The sequence below is a fragment of the Phodopus roborovskii genome, unplaced genomic scaffold (genome assembly GCF_943737965.1).
Source record: "Phodopus roborovskii unplaced genomic scaffold, PHOROB, whole genome shotgun sequence".
In the NCBI taxonomy this organism is placed as follows: Eukaryota; Metazoa; Chordata; class Mammalia; order Rodentia; family Cricetidae; genus Phodopus; species Phodopus roborovskii.
The window spans coordinates 173125-193978 of record NW_026126487.1 but is presented as its reverse complement, the minus strand read 5'-3'; the positions used below and the strand labels follow the sequence as shown (position 1 = coordinate 193978).

General features: G+C 48.8%; 1 protein-coding gene across 2 annotated transcripts; it reads left to right on the top strand.

Annotated features, from left to right (window-relative positions):
- The first annotated feature begins 3389 nt into the window (after positions 1–3389).
- On the top strand, positions 3390–19959 carry Sall1 (spalt like transcription factor 1). 2 transcript variants are annotated; one of them, XM_051195103.1, is made up of 4 exons: positions 3390–3544; positions 5124–5216; positions 13831–17246; positions 18393–19959. In XM_051195103.1, exons 2-4 carry the CDS (start codon positions 5141–5143, stop codon positions 18831–18833), a joined length of 3933 nt encoding a protein of 1310 aa, XP_051051060.1. In that variant the 5' UTR covers positions 3390–3544; positions 5124–5140; the 3' UTR covers positions 18834–19959. The 2 variants fall into 2 exon arrangements, with proteins under 2 accessions (XP_051051060.1, XP_051051059.1); XM_051195102.1 differs by lacking the exon at positions 3390–3544 and having other exon boundaries at positions 4708–5216.
- Positions 19960–20854: the final 895 nt, after the last annotated feature.

Genomic DNA, 20854 nt, shown 5'->3' with positions numbered 1-20854 from the left:
AGAATTAGCCACATGCTATCGATTGGTGGTATTTTTTTTTTCTCTCGCACAGAAAACCGCAAAAGAATTTAACCAAAAGGAAGCGAAGGTTTTCTTTTTATAAATTCGATTAGTCTTTTCCACTGTCTCTACCTCGGGACATTTCCTCTGGGAGGAATTTTATACCCAGGTTCTCCTTAGCGAGGCACTGTTGCATACGGGGCACGGAGAACTTAGCGGGAACTTGGAAGACCATTTGCGGTCCCCTGCCTACTCCGTTTTTAAATGCCGGTGTGAAAACAGCCCTGCAAGGAGAGGATGATGAAGTAAGGGGTCCATTGCCTGGGTGGAATCCTGCCTCTGCTGCGCACGACTGAATATCCTTCTAGAATCAACACCTGGACACCCTGTCTTCGTGCTGCAGGAATAGAGGTCTACTGATTGCCCTTGCAGGTGGACGGCGGTCGGTTCCTCATCCCCACTCCCATCGTGCCCTTCTCCACTTCGCCAGGAGTCAGCTGCTGGGCGGAGCACACAGTTGGCTCCCCAAGGGCTCCGGTTCGAAGCTGAGCCAAGATCCGAAGGAGGTTAGGATCTGAACTACATCGGTTCAGTTAAGAAAGTCTGTGAAACTCCCAAGAAAGCGGAGTCTCACGCTTGGAAAAAGGCCGAACCTACGGAATGCTTTCCAAATTTGTCTTTTGTTTTATGACATCACCACCAACATCCCAAGCCCCAAGTTCAGAAGAAAAAAAAACCCTAAAGGCAGCAGTATAAGCCACCTCAATCTTTCTTCCCAGTTCCTCCCACCTCCACCCAGCAGGCATCCAGGCAAGAAAAACACAAATAAACCCCAGGTGGTTAATGGTGGTTCATCCAGGCACCCCATCCCCAAACACACACACACACACACACACACACACACACACACCACACCACACACAACACACACACACACACACACACACACACACACACACCACGCACACCAAACTCACCACCCACTTGGTCCCACCCACCTCCGGGGAGGGGAGGGACTGGGAACCTGATCTCCCGGCTCCTGCCCTGAACGTTTCCCCATCAATAATGTTGATACCATCGACGTGCCTGCTCCCCGCCCCCAGGGCGCCGCTGCCGCCTTTTTTGCCGCTTTTTGCCGGGCTCAGGAAAACGAAACCTCCTCTACTGCCCTTGTAGCCCCAGCCTGGGATCTTGGGCTGGAGATTTAGGAAGCTGGGGCATAGCTAGGGAGCTTAAGGACCATCTCTACCTCTGGAGTAGGGTGCTAAACCTGCACCGACGGAACCCAAAAGAGAGTAGGGGACCCCTACAAGGCCTCAACCCAGGCCCCATCCCACACTGGGGTCAGACTGGGCCATAATGAGAAAACTTTACGTGCAGAAGAACCAGGCCCCAGAATGGAAGGCCTTCATGACCCCTTCTTAAAACTGGAGCTCGAACAAAGATATAACGAAACCCCTTCCTTAAGAATTATACTGTGTCAGCGGCCTTAGGCCACGGCCCTCGAGCCAACCAACTCACCAAGAAAAAAACTAGACATCAGGAAACTGAGGTGATACAGTGGAAAGAACAGAGATTCCCCCACCCCGGGGGGCCCCAAAGGCAGTTTGCACAACTGCTAAGCGCCTCCCCAGGGTGCGTTTCGTCTTGGTCCGAAAGGTCGCGACCCCTGCACAGCTGTCACTTCACTTCGGGCCACCCCTATTCCCTATTGGGTATCTGTCCCCAAATACCAGGCCTTCCTGAGGAACCTGCAAGCCACAATCTCTTGGCCATATCTCCCAGAAGCAGCCCCCATCCATGGTTAGGAGGGCGCGACCCCATGGAGTACTCTGGCCTGGAGGTGTGCAGAGCAGTTGGAGGGACCCCAGCTGTGGCACCTCACTGGCCTTCCCTTTCTCGACCCGTTCAAAAATAAAACTTAACCCTCACTCTATGTTCATTTTTATTGATTTAATTATGTCTTTGCTCTGAGACACGCGGTGCCTTGCCAGCTTGCTGACACTTCAGCGACCGCACCAGCGAACCGCATAACTTGGGCTCGAGACAATGGCCTGTAATTGATGTATCGCCACCAACAATAAAGACCAATTCTCCTCTCCCGGCCATTCCAACCGTCCCCTTCCTCCCATCCCCCTACTCCACCTCCCCTCATCTCTCTCCGGGCCAAAGGGAAAGAAAACAAACAAGAAATTAGCGGGGGATGCCGCTCGCAGAGCCAGGCGCCCGCCTCTACGTGGTCGACGACTCAAAAGAACGAAAAAAGTTATCAAAGTTTAGATACCCACAATTAATTCGTCTCTGTTCGCCCATTTTAATTAATCAGCGCGAAGCAGTTTTTGCATTTTCGTTCATTTGTTGGATGGGGGGGAGGTTGTTCTCCCACCCTTAATCACACATAGAGCCAACAGCGAGCACGTGTAAAGCTTCCCTCCACCCCCCACTCCGAGCTTCCCGAGGAGCACACTATGAGAAGGGCTTGTGGGACCGCCAGCTCCACTGGGTTTCTGGGCACTGGATTGCCCGAAGGTCGGGACTTTCAAGAAACAAAAAAATGTTACAGACTGTTAAGGACCGCTCCAAACACCGGCAGATTCCAGGAAGAAGGGCGCAAGTGCGCCTGGAAGCGTCGGTGCACCCTAAAGGGTGCGCATTGATGTGTTTTCAAGTGCGCCGATTTGCGAAGTGGGGGCGAGTACTAGATTTTAAAATGCTCAGGTTTGATCACGTTCCCGGGGGTTTGGGGCAAGCAAGCGGCTCGCACCCCAGGAGCGCGCAAATCCATCTTTGCCGAGGGATCTCTTTAAATATTCAGTGAGAAATAATGGCATTTGAAACACCACCTATGGAAACATTATTATCTTCATTCTTCAACATCAGACCCACTGATAGCTTCGTTTGTCTTTTTATCAAAATCTACAGTAGCCAACAGAATCTGGAGAGAGGGGAAGAGCGAGGTGCGAGAGAGAAGAACGGGAGATCAGGGAGATGCGCGAGGGGTGGGCGAGCAAGGGCAAAACTAAGGAAAGACAGTAAGAGTAAACAGGCAGAATGAAAGAAGGGAGAAGTTATACCAAGAAAGAATAAAGTCAGCAGATGGAAAAAATATGCTTTCAACTAGGACACAAAAGATTAAGGGAAAAAGAAAAAAAATTGGAGAAGAAAAAAAAGGGCCATTTAGGAGAGTGCGATATGGGTCCTGAATTCCGAGGCTCTGCTGCGAAGGCTGGTGCCCACTTCGCGCGAGCCGACTGAGACACATCCGCGCTCCAGAATTGGGGCGTCCTTATGAGCCCTCTCCTCTCCCGATCGCGAGATAGGGCAAGGATTGTGTATCTGCACCCCTCCCCCGCCTCCACCCCCATTACTCAGCCGAAGTTTAGTTAGTTTAGTCCTTCGGGCGCAGGACTTCGGTAACCTCGGCGAGCGGAAACCCCGAGGCGGGAGGAGATCTAGGCTAAGCCGAGGACCAAGCCTCAGATTCGCGGGCGCCTAAGCCCGGAAGAGGGAGTGCAGGGCCCGGATTCCTGGGTCCCGCGCGCGGGTAAGGGAGGCTGTTACCCAGCTCTGGGACATGGAGATAGGGCGAAAAGTTTGGGCGCCGCGCGTGGCAAGTGTCAGAAAAGTGAAGGCGAGCTGCGGCGTAGCTAGGGGGCAGCGGACAGGACCCCCTCCCCTCTCAGTCCCGGCTCAGGGAAGCCACCTCGCCGCAGACGAGGAGGCGGCCAGGGCAGGGAGCAATGGGGTCCTGGGTAGAGGCGGTGCCTAGGGTCCGGCTTCAGCGGCACCTCCCAGGCCGGGGGCGCGCTGCCTAGCACAGGATTAGCGGCGCCCCTCCCCTCCCTCCCGCTGAAGCTGAACTCGGAGCCCAGGCAGGTCCCAGCTCTCCACCCGCCCGGGGCTCGGCGGCGCCACGGTGGCCGCCGCCTCCCCGCGGAGTGACGCGCCCTGCAGCCAACCGGGGCGGCCGGGGGGAGGTTCGGGAGGGGTCCTGGGCGGAGCTGAGCCGCCCCCTTATCCCACGGGCTCGGGGCGCTTCTCCCGAAAACTTCAGCCTTAATTGTCCCGGGAATGTCCGAGGTAGAGAAAGGGAGCTAAGGAGCCAGCCAGAGGCTGGAGGAGCGCAGCTCCTAGGCAGGGAGTAGATGGGGTGGCGAGAAAACTGCCCCTCCCCCAGGTCCCCAAACCATTACGTCCCCAAACCTTTCCTGGGTCCTCTTCTCCGCACCCCCGCGAGCCCGGGATCCTGGGAATGGAGAACTCTGGGCGAAGGGTCTCCGAGCCAGGCGGCGGGCAGGCGGGAGGGAGGCCCGGCAGCGGGCGGGAGGCGGACCGGCGTGGGGCTGGCTCTTCCCCACTCGCTTATTTTTTTTTACGAGGGTGGGGGTGGGCTGCTTTCTGGTAGCTCTTAAAGAAACGAAGGAACACTCACGAAACGGGACGTCCTCCCCACCCCACCCCCAATCCCGCCACGGGACTCCCTCCCCCCGCGGGCCGGCACGCAGCGCGGGAGTTGGGAAGTTCGCCGCGCGCCCGCAGCCGCGGTCCCCAGCCCCCGCCGCCAGCCCCACCCCCATGCGGCCCTGCTCCGCTAGGCTCCGGGGCGGGCATGCTAATTCGGGTCGGCCCAGCCCGGGATGGAGGGCGGAGGGGGGGTGGGAGGGGGGAGGGGAACGAGCGGGGGGCGCCGGCCGGGGCGCCGGGCGCGCAGAGGCGAGGAGGCAGGCCCCCGGCGGCCGGGCCGCGGAGTCCCGGGCGGTCGCCAAGAGGGTTAACCCAGAGTCGGGCGGCGCGGCGCGCAGAGCCAGCCCCGCGGCCGGCTTATTGGGCCAGCGCGCGGAGAGACAGGGGTCTGCAGCAAATCACGAACTAATTGATTAAGGCGAGCGGGTTTGAATAGCGCTGGCCCGGTGCCAATCGCCTTTCAAAGAGCCCCTCTATGATTAATCGCAATGCATTATTGATAATCATAATTATAGCAGGACACATGCGCGCTGTGCCCGGGGCCGGGGAGCCGGGGAGGGGGCGGGCGGGCCGGCGGGCGGGGGGAGCCGCCGCCGCCGCCGCTCGATTTCCGTAATTTTGAGAAGATTTTTTTTTAGTAATTTTTTATTCTGCCCCAGCTGATGTTTGAGCCAGCATGTCGCGGAGGAAGCAAGCGAAGCCTCAACATTTCCAATCCGACCCCGAAGTGGCCTCGCTCCCCCGGCGAGATGGTGAGTGCTCCGGCCCGCGCCGCGGACACACAGACACACGCACTCACACGCACACTCGGACCCACGCACACGCGGCGGGCCCCGCGCCCACCGCCGCTCTCGCCTTGTGCGCTCGGCGCGTCTGATTTTATTTCATGCTTCCTCGATTTCAATTTGCCGGCCGGGTTTCCCCCTGCCCCGGGAGAGCCAGCCCATCCCGGCTGGAGCTTTCCGGAGTTCCGTGTCCTCGGCTGGGCGGAGCAGGGTCGGCCGGCCTCTCTCCTCCGCCCCGCCGTCCGAGGAGCCCGGGCCACAACCCGGCCGCCCCAGGGGCGATCGCGCAGGCAGAGGCCGGCCGTGGCTGCCCGGGTCCCTCGTGCTCCCCGCGCGGCAAACGGGTCCCCGGTCTGGGCCTCTGTCGCCGGGGCCTCTGAGCCCAGCCCCGCCGCCGGCGTTGGAGAAGTTTACTTCGTGCGTGTGGCAGAACCGCGAGCGCGTGGGGAGCTCGCTGCAGCCCCTCCCCACTCTCTCGTCCCCACTCGGCTAGCGAGCGAAAAGTGGTGCCTTTGGGGGTTCCGACCTGTGAGAAGTGGGGACTGGTGTGGAGGAGTGGCATGCTGGGGTCGCGGCCAGAGAGTGCCGCAGGTCGCTCTGGAGACTGGGCTTGGGGACCGGGAAGTGTCGCGGTCCGGCTTCCCAAGTTTACCCCGACACTGTTTCTCCCAACGTTTGCACCCACACTCCCTCAAATTCGGGCTTGAGTGTGGGCTCCCCACCGATTGAGAGGAGTCCCATCTTTTCGAACCGGTCGTGGAAAGGGTCGTTCGTGGGACACTCTCGGTCTTGGGGTTAGCCCGCCCCGCCAGACCCCTGAAGCAAGCAGGCGACTGAGGCAGGGTCCGGAAAGGAAAGGACAAGTCCGGGAAAGTTTGTGTGCGGGGACTTTGGCCTAGAGGAGGAGACACCCGGGCGGGGAACTGGGGCTACGGAGGAAAGACCCCTCCGACCCCAGCGTGACCCGAGCTGTTTCAGGGCAGTTTCCGAGCTCCCAGGCCGGAGGCTCCGCTCGGTTCCCGGGTCACCCGGCGCCGTGCCCGACTCTGCTGCGTGCGTCCGCTGCTACTGCTGCCCCTCGGGGTCCCCAATCCCGGGAGGCGTTGCGGGGCGTGGAGGTGGGAGCTGCACCCACGCAGAGCTCCGAAGCGTGGCCTGAGATCCGCACCTCTGCCCACTCGGCTTTGCGGACGGCTGAGCCCCACATCGCAGGCTCCTTCCCCAGAGGCCTGACTCTGAGCGGCTCTGGATGCGGGGACGCGCGGGCAGAGCCCCAGCGAGAAGGGACCAGCGCTTCCTTCCTGCTCGCTGTTGGGAGAGGGAAGTCCTGGCGTGAGACACCTGGACATTTTTCGGGAGACCAGAGGCCCATTAAGACAACTGTTTGCCCTGCACCTTTTGAAGCTCGAAGGCTTATCGGTTTCTGCTTCTCTCAGTTCTTCGGAAAGATCCCTTGAAACACCAGGCTTCCCAACCCAAAATAACCGGTTCCAGGGTAAAACCAGATGAGATTAACCAAGGCCGCAGTGATCACTCGGACTATTTTTGTGGGTTTCTCAGCTAGTTTCTTAGGCCTCCTGCCGCCCCCACACCAATCTTCCCTCAAGTTTCTGATGAGGCATACTGTTAAAGTTAACAATTTGCATACAAAAAAAAAAAAAAAACCCAACCAGGGAGGAGAAAGGTTTTTTTATTTTGTAAATTTGCACTGATAGTTCACAATTTCCACGCAAAAATTTCAAAAGCAACCCCCACCAGAGAAGAAATGATGTTTGGTAGTTCTCTGCTTTGAGTCTGGATCTGGAATTTTTAATAGTTAAGGTTTCTCATAAAGCGATAGCATTAAAGGAGTTCACTACCTCTTACTGTTATTATTTATTAGTACAATTTTTTTTAGTTTATTTGAGCTTTGAGGTAAGTTAATTAAGGAACTGAATCAAGTTTCCTTTCTCTCTCTTTCTTCTTTTTCACTTAATTTCTCCTTTTTTCTTCCTAAAAGCTAGTTCATTGTCCACAAAACAGTGATTATTCTGAGCACCCTAGGAAACACCCCTCCCAGGCCCTTTTCTCTCTCCCTCCTTTTCTTCAGTAGTAATAGTTTTAGGTTATGACTGTTTTTACATGGTTGAACAATAAGTTTGGAAGAAGTTGCCTAGAGGGTAGGTTTTGTAATAGGGTTACAGGATTTAGTGGGCTGTAATAGTATTCCTACACAGGAGCCCTCCCCACCAGCTGACGGTCAGGAGGGCCTCCCATTCCCCCGCTCTTTTCATTCGGGAACTGTTGTGAGAAAAATGGAAATGAAAGCTCATGACATAGCTCAGGTTGGCTCTAAAAAGTCAGCTCTTCTTCAGAGTCCAGCAATCTCCATCCATTTCCCTGCACAGAACATGCCCTTGAGGAGGTGCTGCTTGGATGTCTGCTATTTTTACTTTGGAAGGCAATCCCCTACTCAGATGCCAGCATTACCTTTTCTTCTATCACTAGAGGGGTTTACTGTAGCAAATGAAATACCAGATATTAGCAAAGTGAATCTGGTTTATGCCCTTTCCCATGCTGTCCCTCAAACTGTGGCTCCGAAGCAGCCACCTCCTGTTAGGTTGTATGTCCTCATTCGTGTGTGTATATATAGTGTATGCTGTGTTTGAGTTTTACAGAGTAAGCCATGCCATGCTAAGTAGCCATTCCAACAGCTTCATTTGAAGTTTTGGTTTTTAAGGATGATTTACTTGATCTTAAAACATTGATACTTTATTCTACTTGGGTATTTTTATGGTTTTTTTTTTTCTGTTTCTTATGAAACCAGCATTATGGTAAGTAAGATTTATATTAAAAGGTATTCAACAAGTCTCAAGTTACTTGTAGAAAGATAACTGGCCTTGCAAAGATTATTTACCAAGATAGATAATCCTTGGAAAAGGGAATGGTATGAAGCTAATGATTTAATATGTGGTTACTTTTCTGTGAGTTTGGATTTCCATGGTGTGTGTGTGTGTGTGTGTGTGTTCACTCGTTTTGGCGATGGTTTCAATATTCTTGCAGCTACTTGGAAGCCCCATTCTGACTTCATTCGTTTAAGTATTTTTGTTGCTGAGCTTTTTAAAGAAAAGATAATATTGGAAGAAAATTAAAACATCAGGAATTGCAGCTAAAACATTGACTCTGAGAAGTATCCTGAAAAAATCCCTCTTACTCATATTAATAAAGAAATTCTATTATTTACCAAAGTAATTTACTCATTGTAAGCAGCTTAATGGCCACACATTGATTTCTGGGCCCAAAAGGTTAGAGAGAACTATAATGAATAGCTTAAAAAAAAAAATTGACACCTGCAAGATAAGGGGGTTGGAAAGAATTCATGTTTAATCAAGCCTATTTTAAGTTTGGCGAAATAGACGATTCTGGATGATAAAAAGTGAACTGCTTTTTTGTTGGTTTGTTTTTTGAAACTTGCTTCATAATGCAGACACTTTCTAAAATGTTGAAAACAAACACATAACAAAACAGGATTAGGCAGGAGATAAAAATGTGTGATGGTGGCTTTTTGGTATCAAGCATTTGGTGCTGTAGTTACTCGTAGAGCACAAATTCCAAATTATAGGGTGCTCTTTGGGAAGATTTCTTTTCTCTACATCTGGAGGCTTCAAGTTGTCTTTTACCAAATGTCTCCTTCCTTCAGAAGGCAAAAGCCTCCCCCCCTTTTTTTTTTTTCCTGGTTGAGAATCTGAAGGGGGGGGGGGTATTCAGGCAGGTTTCCAAATTTAGCCAAGCTCAGTGAGTAGTAACCAGAAAATCGAAATTCTTCTACAGCTTTAACATGGTTTTCCTACCACAGCCCCTAGTGCGGGAAGCCTGTGTCCCAAAGTATTCTTAGAGGAGAGAAAAGAGAATACTAGCCTAAGACTTGACACCCCTCCCTCAAGAAGAAAAAAGTTTGTGCCATGTATGTATGGAGCTGTTTTAACCTTTGCCAGCCTCCTCCCATGCAGAGGTGACAAGGTCCAGGTCATAATATGTCCTTCAGTGTCTTCCCAGTGACCCCCAATTTGAGTCTTGCTAGTCACTTAGCAGGAAGTTAGTAGTTTATTTTAGTTTCTCCTTATCAGCTTGGCTTCTTTTCCTAACCTTATTCCCCTGCCACCCCCAGATGCCAGACCCCCAAAGGGGAAGATTGACAGGTAGTTCCCATAGCCCAGCTTCACCCTCCAACAACAGGGATTTAGTTTCTTGTGACTTTGCCAATGTTTGTGTAGTCAGCGTTTAGATCTCGCCTTAAGGAGTCTCTCTTTTACGCGTCACTGGAATAGGAAAGCCACAAAGCACTTTTTGAACAAACCCTTGCAGTTGGAACCCCATCTAGTGTTCAGTTTGATTCAGCCATGGGAAGACATTTTCCCCTTTTATTTATTGTGAGCAAGAGGTGGGCCGGGCCCAGTGTTTTCAGTGGAGTATCTTGTCCATGTTATTTTTTTCAGACATTTCTCTTTGCATCTTTTCACATAATCAGGACCCGCACTGTCAACTTGAAGGAGGCCAGTTAGTTTGACATTTGGTTGCACACTGGGTAAAGGGAACTTCGGACATACTGAAAATAGGCACAGCATATGTTGTGCTTACAGTTTTTGTGGTGCCTTAAGTTGGACATTTAGATTCTGTCTTTAAAAAGATACAGGATCACTCAATCAATTATGCTTGTGATCGCCTTTGCAAGTAGGTCCATGGGAAGGAACAGCCTGTTAAAATTTGGGGCCCCAACTCCACTATTGTTTGAATTCTATTAAGAAATGCTAATGTAGTCTTAAGGTAATGGGAAGTAGAGTGAAGGGCCTTTCTAAAGGGCTCCAAAAAAAGAAAACTAAATCTGGTAGAGCCTGGTGACTGGTTTCTAGTTTTTTGTTTTGTTTTGCTTCCTTTCCTGCCTGGCTGACCCTTTCTGTACAAGGCATAGTTTTATTTCTGTTTTCTGGGTGGACAGATAGGCTGCAACACTTCAGTTTTCTGCTTCCGAGTCTGCTGTGTTTGGTTCAGAAGATGAAAAAGTGACAAACCTGAATTGGGTACCTAAATAGTTCACCAAGAGCTCAAACATCTGGAATTTTAGTGTCAATTTGGTACACACCTCCTTCTTCCAAAAAAGAACAGAAATTCTAAGCATCTTTTTGCTGTTTGCTGAGGGGAAAAAAAAAAAAAAAAAAAAAGCTCTTGTTTTGTAAATGTTCCTACCTGACTGGAATTGCAAAATTAATGTGAATGCAAAATTCATTCAAAGGAATCTGGAATGTGATTTTCACCACAATAGGAGGAACAAGGCAACTGTAGTTACTATAATGAGGTCACCAGTTGCTGTCCTAACAGATTATTGAAAGAGATACAAGATAACAGAGGATGGGATCAGAAAAAAATGAATTAGAACTCGTGTGTGTGTGTGTGTGTGTGTGTGTGTGTGTGTGTGTGTGTGTGTTCGTGTTTTAGTGTGCGTATGCCCCCGCCTGCCTGCCTGCCTGTTATCTAATTGAAACTTAAAGTATTCCTTTTAGCAGTTGGGGCTAAAGACTCATGCTGGTTTCCTGGCCTGTCTTCCTTCTCTTTAAGCTGCTTCACTGGAATTGTGTTCACAATGCAGATGGATTTAAAGTTAGGCATTTTAGAGTGTAGCAACACCTGCTTCTTGAAGTGAGTCAAAATAGATACCAGGATGTTCGGTGGATGGGGGCAGCATGTTCATAAACATCAGGAAATTAAATTACTTGATTGTACAGTGAGATCAAATGTCCACTTACTAAATCGTGAAAATCAAAGCTCAAATATGGCCAACTTTGAAACAGGCTCTCTCTCAGGAGCAAGCAGACATTTATTTTTAAGCGTCTTTATTTTCCATCCTGTGAGCATAATCCTAAATATAAAAATGTTTAGGTTGAAAAACTTGAAAATTTTCAAGTGAGTCTTGAAGCAGCACGGATGCAGAATCCCAGTGCAAGGAGTAAAATCCCAAGCCCTCCAAAGTAACCTTGCTCATATTTTTTTTCCTATATATTGTGAGAATATCAGAAGCATGCAAGTTATAAAGAATTAAAATGCCCTTTAACCGTGAGCACAGATGTGCTAAATATTTGAAGCAACCACATTGTAATGTGTACAATTGATGAAGTCAGTTTTCTGATTTCCCTTGCTAGTTATTTAGTTCTGAATCTGTCATTATTTGTCTAAGCCCAGCTGACCAAGCAAAACTGTGTTTTAAAGTGGCTTTATGTTTTGATAAATGTGAGCTGGTTGAAAAGTATTTTCCACTGAATGCAGAGCTTAATAGAACATGCTGACATAATAGTTTTAATGCATTTTGTTGAAAATGTGTGAACAAACAGAATAGCTTTTGTTCCTTCATAATTGGCTGTAAAAGTAGATGGAAACATAACCATTACATATGGAAATGTGCAAAGAGAAAGAAATAACATTTCTGTTGAATATATTAGGAATTGCATTTCCTAGTTTAAAATAAGCATCTGAAATGGATGCATCGTTTAAAATCAGTTGTCAAAATACGGAGCTTTAAACAGAATTTTTGTCACATCATTTTTGTCCCAAGTGAAGCAGTGTAACTTTAGCAGATTTCATGTAATATTTTGTTTGTATTATTTCAAGGCAAGAGGATAGACAGAAAGTGCTTAAAACAGCACCTTCAGTGTGCATGGGAATCTGGTGCCAATTAGGATGATTAAACATTAAATTAAAACTGGATCATTATCGGTATTTTCTGCTACAACTGCGATTTGTTTGGTGTTGTTAATGCATTTTGCACTGTAACCCTGTGTAGATTTAAAGATGGGGATTAGGAAAGCTGGCTTATTAAGTATAACTTAGCTACTAAAATAGCTCTCCCAGTGAGGAGAGCCTACATACGTTCATTTGGCTTTGGCATCCTTCTCCAGGGGCCCTAATGGACCTAAGCGTCACTCCAGGCAGATAGAGTTAAGGAATTTTCACAAGTGACTGTTTAGGTGTTAATTGTATTTTCTGAAATGCAAAACTCTTCAAGCTTGTTAGATGCTTAATCCAAAAAGGTAACCTCTGGCTCTTTTGAGTGGACTCTGAGTTGTGGGGGGTGGGGTGCAGCATCTTGATTTTGTATGTATTCATATCTCCAATTACTTTTTTTTCTCCTGCAAGTTTTCTAGAAGATTCAATTTGGAAGTCATGGAAACTACCTATTATCTGATTCAGCTTTGTAGAAAAGCATGCAGGGAGGTAATCCTTGAATTAAACAGTTTTTTTTTCCACAGCCTTCGTAGATGACCACACACCATTTGTACAACAGAAGTTGGTGTTCCCCATGCTGAGCAAACAAGGGGACGCCATCCTGTCTTTGAATAGGATGTTAGCTTGGAGTTGGAGATTTTGATGTTTAATTTACAAATGGATCTTAGTGAGAAGACATCTGAGCAACCAGTGAAGACAAACAAGAAATCTAGGGATTTATTTATATGTATGTGAAAAGGTTCAGTATTATCTGTTAAACAGTTGATAAGAGTATGAAACAAAGGTTTTTTAAAGACATTCAGGCAAGAATTGGCAAACTTTCCTGCAAGCATGAGTCCTTAAGGATGGGAGCACTTCTCAGCATAATCTTCTTCCATCAGTCTTTAGCAAAACTCTAGATGCCATGGCAATTTTTATAGACAGAAAGACCACTTTTGAGGAGGTATTTGGAACATTGCCACGTGGAGCGGAGGGTTGCATATATGTTCTTTGGCTAGGAGAGCGATCACCAGGACCCATTAATGAATTTGAAAAATAAATGTGTGTATATGTGTGTGGGGTGATACATAGGTACCAGACAGGCCAGTGAGGGATTATGCTTCTGTGCTCTCTCTCTCTCTCTCTCTCTCTCTCTCTCTCTCTCTCTGTGTGTGTGTGTGTGTGTGTGTGTGTGAGAGAGAGAGAGAGAGAGAGAACATGAGAGAAAGAACATGAGAGAGAGAGAGAAAGACAGAGAGAGACTTTTGAAGTCAAAGGGTCTGTTACTGAACTGTGTTTGTCACTCACTACTCAGCCTGGGCTCAGGTTCCCCGCAGGGGCCTGAGGTGACCCTGGAGTCATCCACCCCCAGCTAGGTGATATGCATTTTTCCCCCTTGTCAACAACTGATTGGAACCTGAATGACTACAAATTAGTTTAGTGACAGAACAAACTGTCACAGATATCTTTGCATCAGTTGGAAATGAATAAGGTTGACAGAAACTCAAGAGCCTAATAAGTCCTCAGCCTGCTGAAGGGACCCTCTCCCGGCAAGTAGACAATCAGTGTATAAAATATTGGAAATCAATATTTCACTATGGAATTTCATTATGTACCAATGTCCTCCCTTCATGGTATTTATATTTTGATGAATTATCTAAAGGCCATAACTATCCAAGATGCCAGCTGGATCAGTGTCCCTCAATATCCCTGATAACACAACCTGGCTTTCAGGGGCTATATTTGGAGTCTCCCAGAAAGAAATCATTTATGATCCTTTCTCTTTCAAGTCATTGCTGACAATCTGTCTTGGTTTCATTTTTAACCCTGCACCTTTTGATGTTTCTAGGGGACACAGAGAAGGGTCAACCAAGTCGCCCCACTAAGAGCAAGGATGCCCATGTCTGTGGCCGGTGCTGTGCTGAATTCTTTGAATTGTCAGATCTTCTGCTCCACAAAAAGAACTGCACTAAGAACCAATTAGTTCTGATCGTCAATGAAAGTCCAGCCTCCCCACCCAAAACCTTCCCTCCTGGCCCATCTCTCAATAATCCCGATGAGCAAATGAAAGAGGCAGTGAACAAAACAGACCAAGAAGATTGCAGCAACCTTTCAGAATACAAGGGACTTGACAGGGAAGAGTCCATGGAGGTGGACGCCACAGTTGCCCCCACCAGCAGCAGCACATTGAGCGGTGTCACCAACATCACCACCCCAAGCTGCCACGGCGGCTCCTCCACGGGTACCTCAGCCATCACAACCTCTCTACCTCAACTCGGGGACCTGACGACACTGGGCAACTTCTCGGTGATCAACAGCAACGTCATCATCGAGAACCTGCAGAGCACCAAGGTGGCAGTGGCCCAGTTCTCCCAGGAAGCGAGGTGTGGGGGGGCCTCCGGAGGCAAGCTGGCCATCCCAGCCCTCATGGAGCAGCTCCTAGCCCTGCAGCAGCAACAGATCCACCAGCTGCAGCTCATAGAGCAGATTCGTCACCAAATACTGCTGTTGGCGTCTCAGAACGCAGACCTGCCAACATCTTCTAGTCCTTCTCAAGGTACTTTACGAACATCTGCCAACCCCTTGTCCACATTAAGTTCCCATTTATCTCAGCAGCTGGCGGCGGCAGCTGGATTAGCACAGAGCCTTGCTAGCCAATCTGCCAGCATCAGCGGTGTGAAACAGCTCCCCCCAGTCCAGCTACCTCAGAGCAGCTCCGGCACCACCGTTCCGCCCAGTAGTGGCACTTCTCCCAACATGAGCATAGTGACGGCAGCAGTTCCCACCCCATCCTCAGAAAAAGTGGCTTCCAGTGCTGGTGCCTCCCATGTCAGCTCCCCGCCAGTCTCAGTATCATCCTCACCAGCATTCGCAATAAGCAGCCTATTGAGTCCTGCATCTAACCCACTTCTACCTCAGCCAACCCCAGCTAATGCTGTTTTCCCCAGCCCTTTGCCCAGCGTTGGAACAACTGCAGAGGACTTAAACTCCCTGTCAGCCTTGGCCCAGCAAAGAAAAAGCAAGCCACCAAATGTCACTGCCTTTGAAGCAAAAAGTACTTCAGACGAGGCATTCTTTAAACACAAGTGCAGGTTCTGTGCAAAGGTCTTCGGGAGTGACAGTGCCTTGCAGATCCACTTGCGCTCCCACACTGGAGAGAGGCCCTTCAAGTGCAACATCTGTGGGAACAGGTTCTCCACTAAAGGGAACCTGAAAGTTCACTTCCAGCGCCACAAAGAGAAGTACCCCCACATCCAGATGAACCCCTACCCCGTACCGGAGCACTTGGACAACATCCCCACGAGCACCGGCATCCCCTATGGCATGTCCATCCCACCGGAGAAGCCAGTCACCAGTTGGCTGGACACCAAGCCGGTCCTGCCCACTCTGACCACTTCCGTCGGCTTGCCATTGCCCCCAACCCTCCCAAGCCTCACTCCCTTCATCAAGACGGAAGAGCCAGCCCCCATCCCTATTAGCCATTCTGCTGCCAGCCCCCAAGGCTCAGTCAAAAGTGACTCTGGAGCGCCTGATTTGGCCACAAGAAACCCAAGCGGGCTCCCAGAGGAAGCTGAAGGGTCTATTGTGTCACCCTTCTGTGGAAAAAGTGAAGAGACAAACATGACCACCGGCGCAGTCCCAACAGCAGGCAACAGCACCCTGAGCTCCCCAGTGGCTGACTGTGGCCCAGGAGGGGCCACCTTCACTAACCCTTTGTTGCCACTCATGTCTGAGCAGTTCAAGGCCAAGTTTCCTTTTGGGGGACTCTTAGATTCAGCCCAGGCCTCGGAGACATCCAAGCTGCAGCAACTGGTAGAAAACATTGACAAGAAGGCCACTGACCCCAATGAGTGTATCATCTGCCACCGGGTTCTCAGCTGTCAGAGCGCCTTGAAAATGCACTACCGGACACACACCGGGGAGAGGCCCTTCAAGTGTAAGATCTGTGGCCGGGCTTTCACCACGAAAGGGAACCTTAAGACCCACTACAGTGTTCACAGGGCTATGCCCCCACTCAGAGTGCAGCACTCCTGCCCGATCTGCCAGAAGAAGTTCACAAACGCAGTGGTCCTTCAGCAGCACATCCGAATGCACATGGGAGGCCAGATCCCTAACACCCCGGTTCCTGACAACTACCCAGAGTCCATGGAGTCTGACACAGGCTCCTTTGATGAGAAAAATTTTGATGACTTAGACAACTTCTCGGATGAGAACATGGAAGATTGTCCTGAGGGTAGCATCCCGGACACACCCAAGTCAGCGGATGCTTCCCAAGACAGCCTGTCATCATCACCTCTGCCCCTCGAGATCTCCAGCATTGCTGCTTTGGAAAATCAAATGAAGATGATCAATGCCGGCCTGGCAGAGCAGCTGCAGGCCAGCCTGAAGTCAGTGGAGAATGGGTCCGTGGAAGGGGATGTGCTGACCAATGACTCGTCCTCAGTGGGTGGTGATATGGAGAGCCAGAGTGCAGGCAGTCCTGCCATCTCAGAGTCTACCTCTTCCATGCAGGCTCTGTCCCCATCCAACAGCACCCAAGAATTTCACAAGTCACCCAGTGTTGAGGAGAAGCCACAGAGAGTGGGTCCAGGTGAGTTTGCCAATGGTCTGTCTCCCACCCCAGTGAACGGGGGTGCTTTGGACTTGACCTCTAGTCATGCAGAGAAAACCATCAAAGAAGATTCTCTGGGAATCCTCTTCCCTTTCAGAGACCGGGGTAAATTTAAAAACACTGCTTGCGACATTTGTGGCAAAACCTTTGCTTGTCAGAGTGCCTTGGATATTCACTACAGAAGTCATACCAAAGAGAGACCGTTCATTTGCACAGTTTGCAATCGTGGCTTTTCCACAAAGGGTAATTTGAAGCAGCACATGTTGACACATCAGATGCGAGATCTGCCATCACAGCTCTTTGAGCCCAGTTCCAACCTCGGCCCCAATCAGAACTCTGCGGTGATTCCCGCCAACTCGTTGTCATCTCTCATCAAGACGGAGGTCAACGGCTTTGTGCACGTTTCTCCTCAGGACAGTAAGGATGCCCCTACTAGTCATGTCCCTTCGGGGCCTCTGTCATCCTCTTCAACATCCCCAGTTCTACTCCCAGCTCTGCCCCGGAGAACTCCCAAACAGCACTATTGTAACACATGTGGTAAAACCTTCTCCTCCTCGAGTGCCCTGCAGATCCATGAGAGAACTCACACTGGAGAGAAACCCTTTGCTTGCACTATCTGTGGAAGAGCATTCACGACAAAAGGCAATCTGAAGGTATCTGCTCTGTGTGCACCCTGCCACCCTCCAGCCCTTTCTCATGCCCATGATAGTGCATGCTCCTGGAGCCCTCAGCTGTATAGTCAGGGAGAAGGTTCTAGAAAGGGGACCTGCTGAACACATGCACGAAGCTTGTGTGGGGGGTGGGGGGAGAAGGGAGGGGATTGGGAGATGAGGGAGTCTTTTTGGGGTCAGGATCGTGGCAGGGACAAGAGCAGCCTGTAGCTTGCTGCATGTCACCAGGCCTTGAATAATTTGGTACCTAAGCGAAGGAGCAGCCTTTCTCTGCTGTCTTGCTAAGTGCACCAAATGAATTGCTTTACCTACCAAATCAGACAGCCTGGCGTTGCCATGGGGTATTGATTAAAGACCTCCGTGTGGCCTGCATACTGCCCATATCACTTAATAATTACGGCTCTCTTCGGCGTATGCAGCTATTTTTCATAACCTCAGTCTAGCATGGTTTGTTTTTCTAGAAACAGTAACATCACTCCTGCTAATGGGCATTATGATAATTGATTACACGACATTTCCTACTGATATGTGTTAGAAATAAAGCAAATATGCTCATTCTAGAGCAACAGTTGAGCACTCTCACTGTGTACATTTTTCTGTTGACAGAGTATTCCTCTGGAGGTTGCTGCCCGTAATGTGAAATGAATAATTACTTTCTGGGTTTTCTCTCTCTGCGCAGGCCCTCCAATGGGCAATCAGTGAGGGCTACTTTCTTCCCATCTGAAAAGGACATTTACAGGGTAAAGGGTGTCAGATACAATACTTGCCACTGCAATGAGAGTGGACATAACAATTCTAACCCTGAAAGGCGCTATCTGCGACTGCCTGGCTTGCTTAAGGCCATTATAAGCTAAATACGGGTAGTAAAAAAAAAAAAAAAAAAAAAAAAGAGTAAGTAAGGCTTCTCTGCCCAGAAGAGGAGAGCCAGCCGAGGGCTGAGAGAGGGAACTCGTTATTACTAGACCCTGGGAATGGATGGTTCCTGGTGTCTCTCCCCTGTCCATCATGTAATAAGAAGAGACATTTAGGCCACTTGCTATGTCAAGTGTTGGGATATGACGAGACAGATTCAGCTATTAAGCTTCTGGCTCTCTCTTTTTTTTCTCTCTTTCCCAATCCACATCACAGGTCCACATGGGTACACACATGTGGAACAGCACCCCTGCACGCCGGGGCCGTCGGCTCTCCGTGGATGGCCCCATGACATTTCTAGGAGGCAATCCTGTCAAGTTCCCAGAAATGTTCCAGAAGGATCTGGCGGCGAGGTCAGGAAGCGGGGACCCGTCCAGTTTTTGGAACCAGTACACAGCAGCACTGTCCAACGGGTTGGCCATGAAGGCCAACGAGATCTCTGTCATTCAGAACGGTGGCATCCCTCCAATTCCTGGAAGCCTGGGCAGCGGGAGCAGCTCACCTATCAGTGGGCTGACAGGGAATGTGGAAAAGCTGGGTAATTCTGAACCCAGTGCTCCTCTGGCTGGCCTGGAGAAAATGGCCAGCAGCGAGAATGGAACCAACTTCCGATTCACCCGTTTCGTGGAAGACAGCAAAGAGATAGTCACAAGCTAGAGCTGCCAGAGCATTTCCACCCAGAATGCCGCCCGCGGTTGCCTCCTGCCCCAGCCCCTTACCTTCTGGCCCCTGGGACTATGAACTACATTATGAAGACATTCTTTTGTACTTTGTTCAACCTCTAGAGTTCTAAGAAAGCTTATTTATTAGTGCTGTAACCCTGCTTTGCAAACAGAATGCAAGCATTAACTTTGGTCTTCTGTATTTTGGACTAAATACTAATGGACTAGAGTGCTATAAGCTTGCTGTAACATTTATGGCAATCGCAAGTTGCCCTGCTAGGCGGTCTTAATCTGGCATTAACTTATTTTCTATATCCAGTTTAATATGAATCTGGTGTTGATGCAATGCCTCCATGATGCGTTAGATCTCTAATAAAGTCTGTATATAAATGTACACTTTGATCCTGCTGGAAAATTTTATCAGCAAACACATTGTCTAATCTTTCCAAACAGTTTGAAGGGAAGGACTTTAAGTACAGGCTGAACATTTGAAAGGTTTGGGGGTTTTGTTTGTTTGTTTGTTGTTTGTTTTGATTTTGTTTTCATTTTTATTCTGAACTTCAACCTGCCTTTTTTGTTATTTTATAGAGTTAACCATTTCCGTTTTGAACTGCTATTTGTATTGTGCTTTTTACTTGAGTCGTCTTCAATGTTACTAAGTTTCTGTACAGTAATAAGCACGCAGAATTCTTTAGAGGGAAAAAAAAACCACAAGTGTTGTTTTGGTAGTTGAAACTGAGACTTAGCATTTTTGCCTTGTAGGGTATATTCACAGTAGAAAACGTGTGCTGGAATTTCACAATGCTGCTAACGATAGCATCTTGAACAACCTTCAGTGGAGAAATGTAGATGCTCTTGTATATACAATAAGAACTATCACTTTCATTAAAATGTACATATGTCCCTTACAAGAGCAAATGCTTCTTGATCGAGAGCAGGTATAGTGTTGGTTTATTTTGTATTAGGTATGGAAGGAAAAAAATGGACTGTTACATGCACTTTCTTGGAAAGTTGAAAGGGGGGAATTCCAATTTCTTTAACATTTAATACTTACTAACAACAGAGATACTGTAATTTTACTCAAGTAATCAAATACATTTTTTTTGCAACAGATAAAACAACATACCGTGTCTGTGTTTTTAGAGTACATTTCTATTTAGCTAGGCCCCTAAGGTAGTTTAACATTTCCCCAGGTAGCTATAAATTCTGTGTGTAAGCGAGTATCTCTAAATAAGAAATAGTAAAAGTGTAACAGGAATGGGCATGCGTGGGCCTGCATTTTGGTTTGGTTTGGATTATTATTTTTTTTCTTTCTGTTTTGTTGTTTTGCTTGCTTGCTTGCTTGCCTGCTTGCTTGCTTGCTTTTGAGATTTGACAATCTATTTCTGCAATATCTATTTCTTGTTTGGGAATGTATATTAGTTTCCACTTTTCCCCCACTCCACCTCCCAAGGAAAGGGGGGGGAATTAGCTGTGGTTGGAGACCTCATCCTGACAAGTAAGTTACCCCCAATATGATCTGTGGACTTAGATTTTAGCGTTAACTATGCTAGTTCTATTTTACTTGCTTTTGTGGCCTGCTTTTTCAGGCAGCTGAGAGCCGGATTGCCGGAGAATTCCCCATGCAGCAGGGTTATATAACCTGACTCAGAAACTGGGCCTCAACCTAGGAGGTCAACATTTTCTTTATTTAATTAGTCTTTTAGGCATTTAAAAACACATGCACATTTGAAGGGGGGAGCCTGTTTAGATCTGTAGGAGCAACTTGAAACATTTCACCTTCCAAGTTCACCTGAGTCGTCTTCTTCTCTGTCTTTTGTTCTGGGAGCATGTTTTACTTCTGCGCACAATTTTAGGGTGAGCAATAGACAGGGTGGAAGTTATATGCTCAGGGGTCGATGAACTCTTTGTCTCGGGGAGGTGATGAATCTCACTGAACCTGGCTGTGCCCAGGTGAAGATTCTCAGCAGAAACTCCCATCAGGCCTGGGCCATTCTAAGGCAACTCTGACTGGCC

Coding starts and splice junctions, on each gene's coding strand:
- Sall1 (XM_051195103.1), top strand. CDS start 5,141: ATGTCGCGGAGGAAGCAAGCGAAGCCTCAACATTTCCAATCCGACCCC. Junction 5,217..13,830: donor CTCGCTCCCCCGGCGAGATG/GTGAGTGCTCCG, acceptor TGATGTTTCTAG/GGGACACAGAGAAGGGTCAA. Junction 17,247..18,392: donor CGACAAAAGGCAATCTGAAG/GTATCTGCTCTG, acceptor TCCACATCACAG/GTCCACATGGGTACACACAT.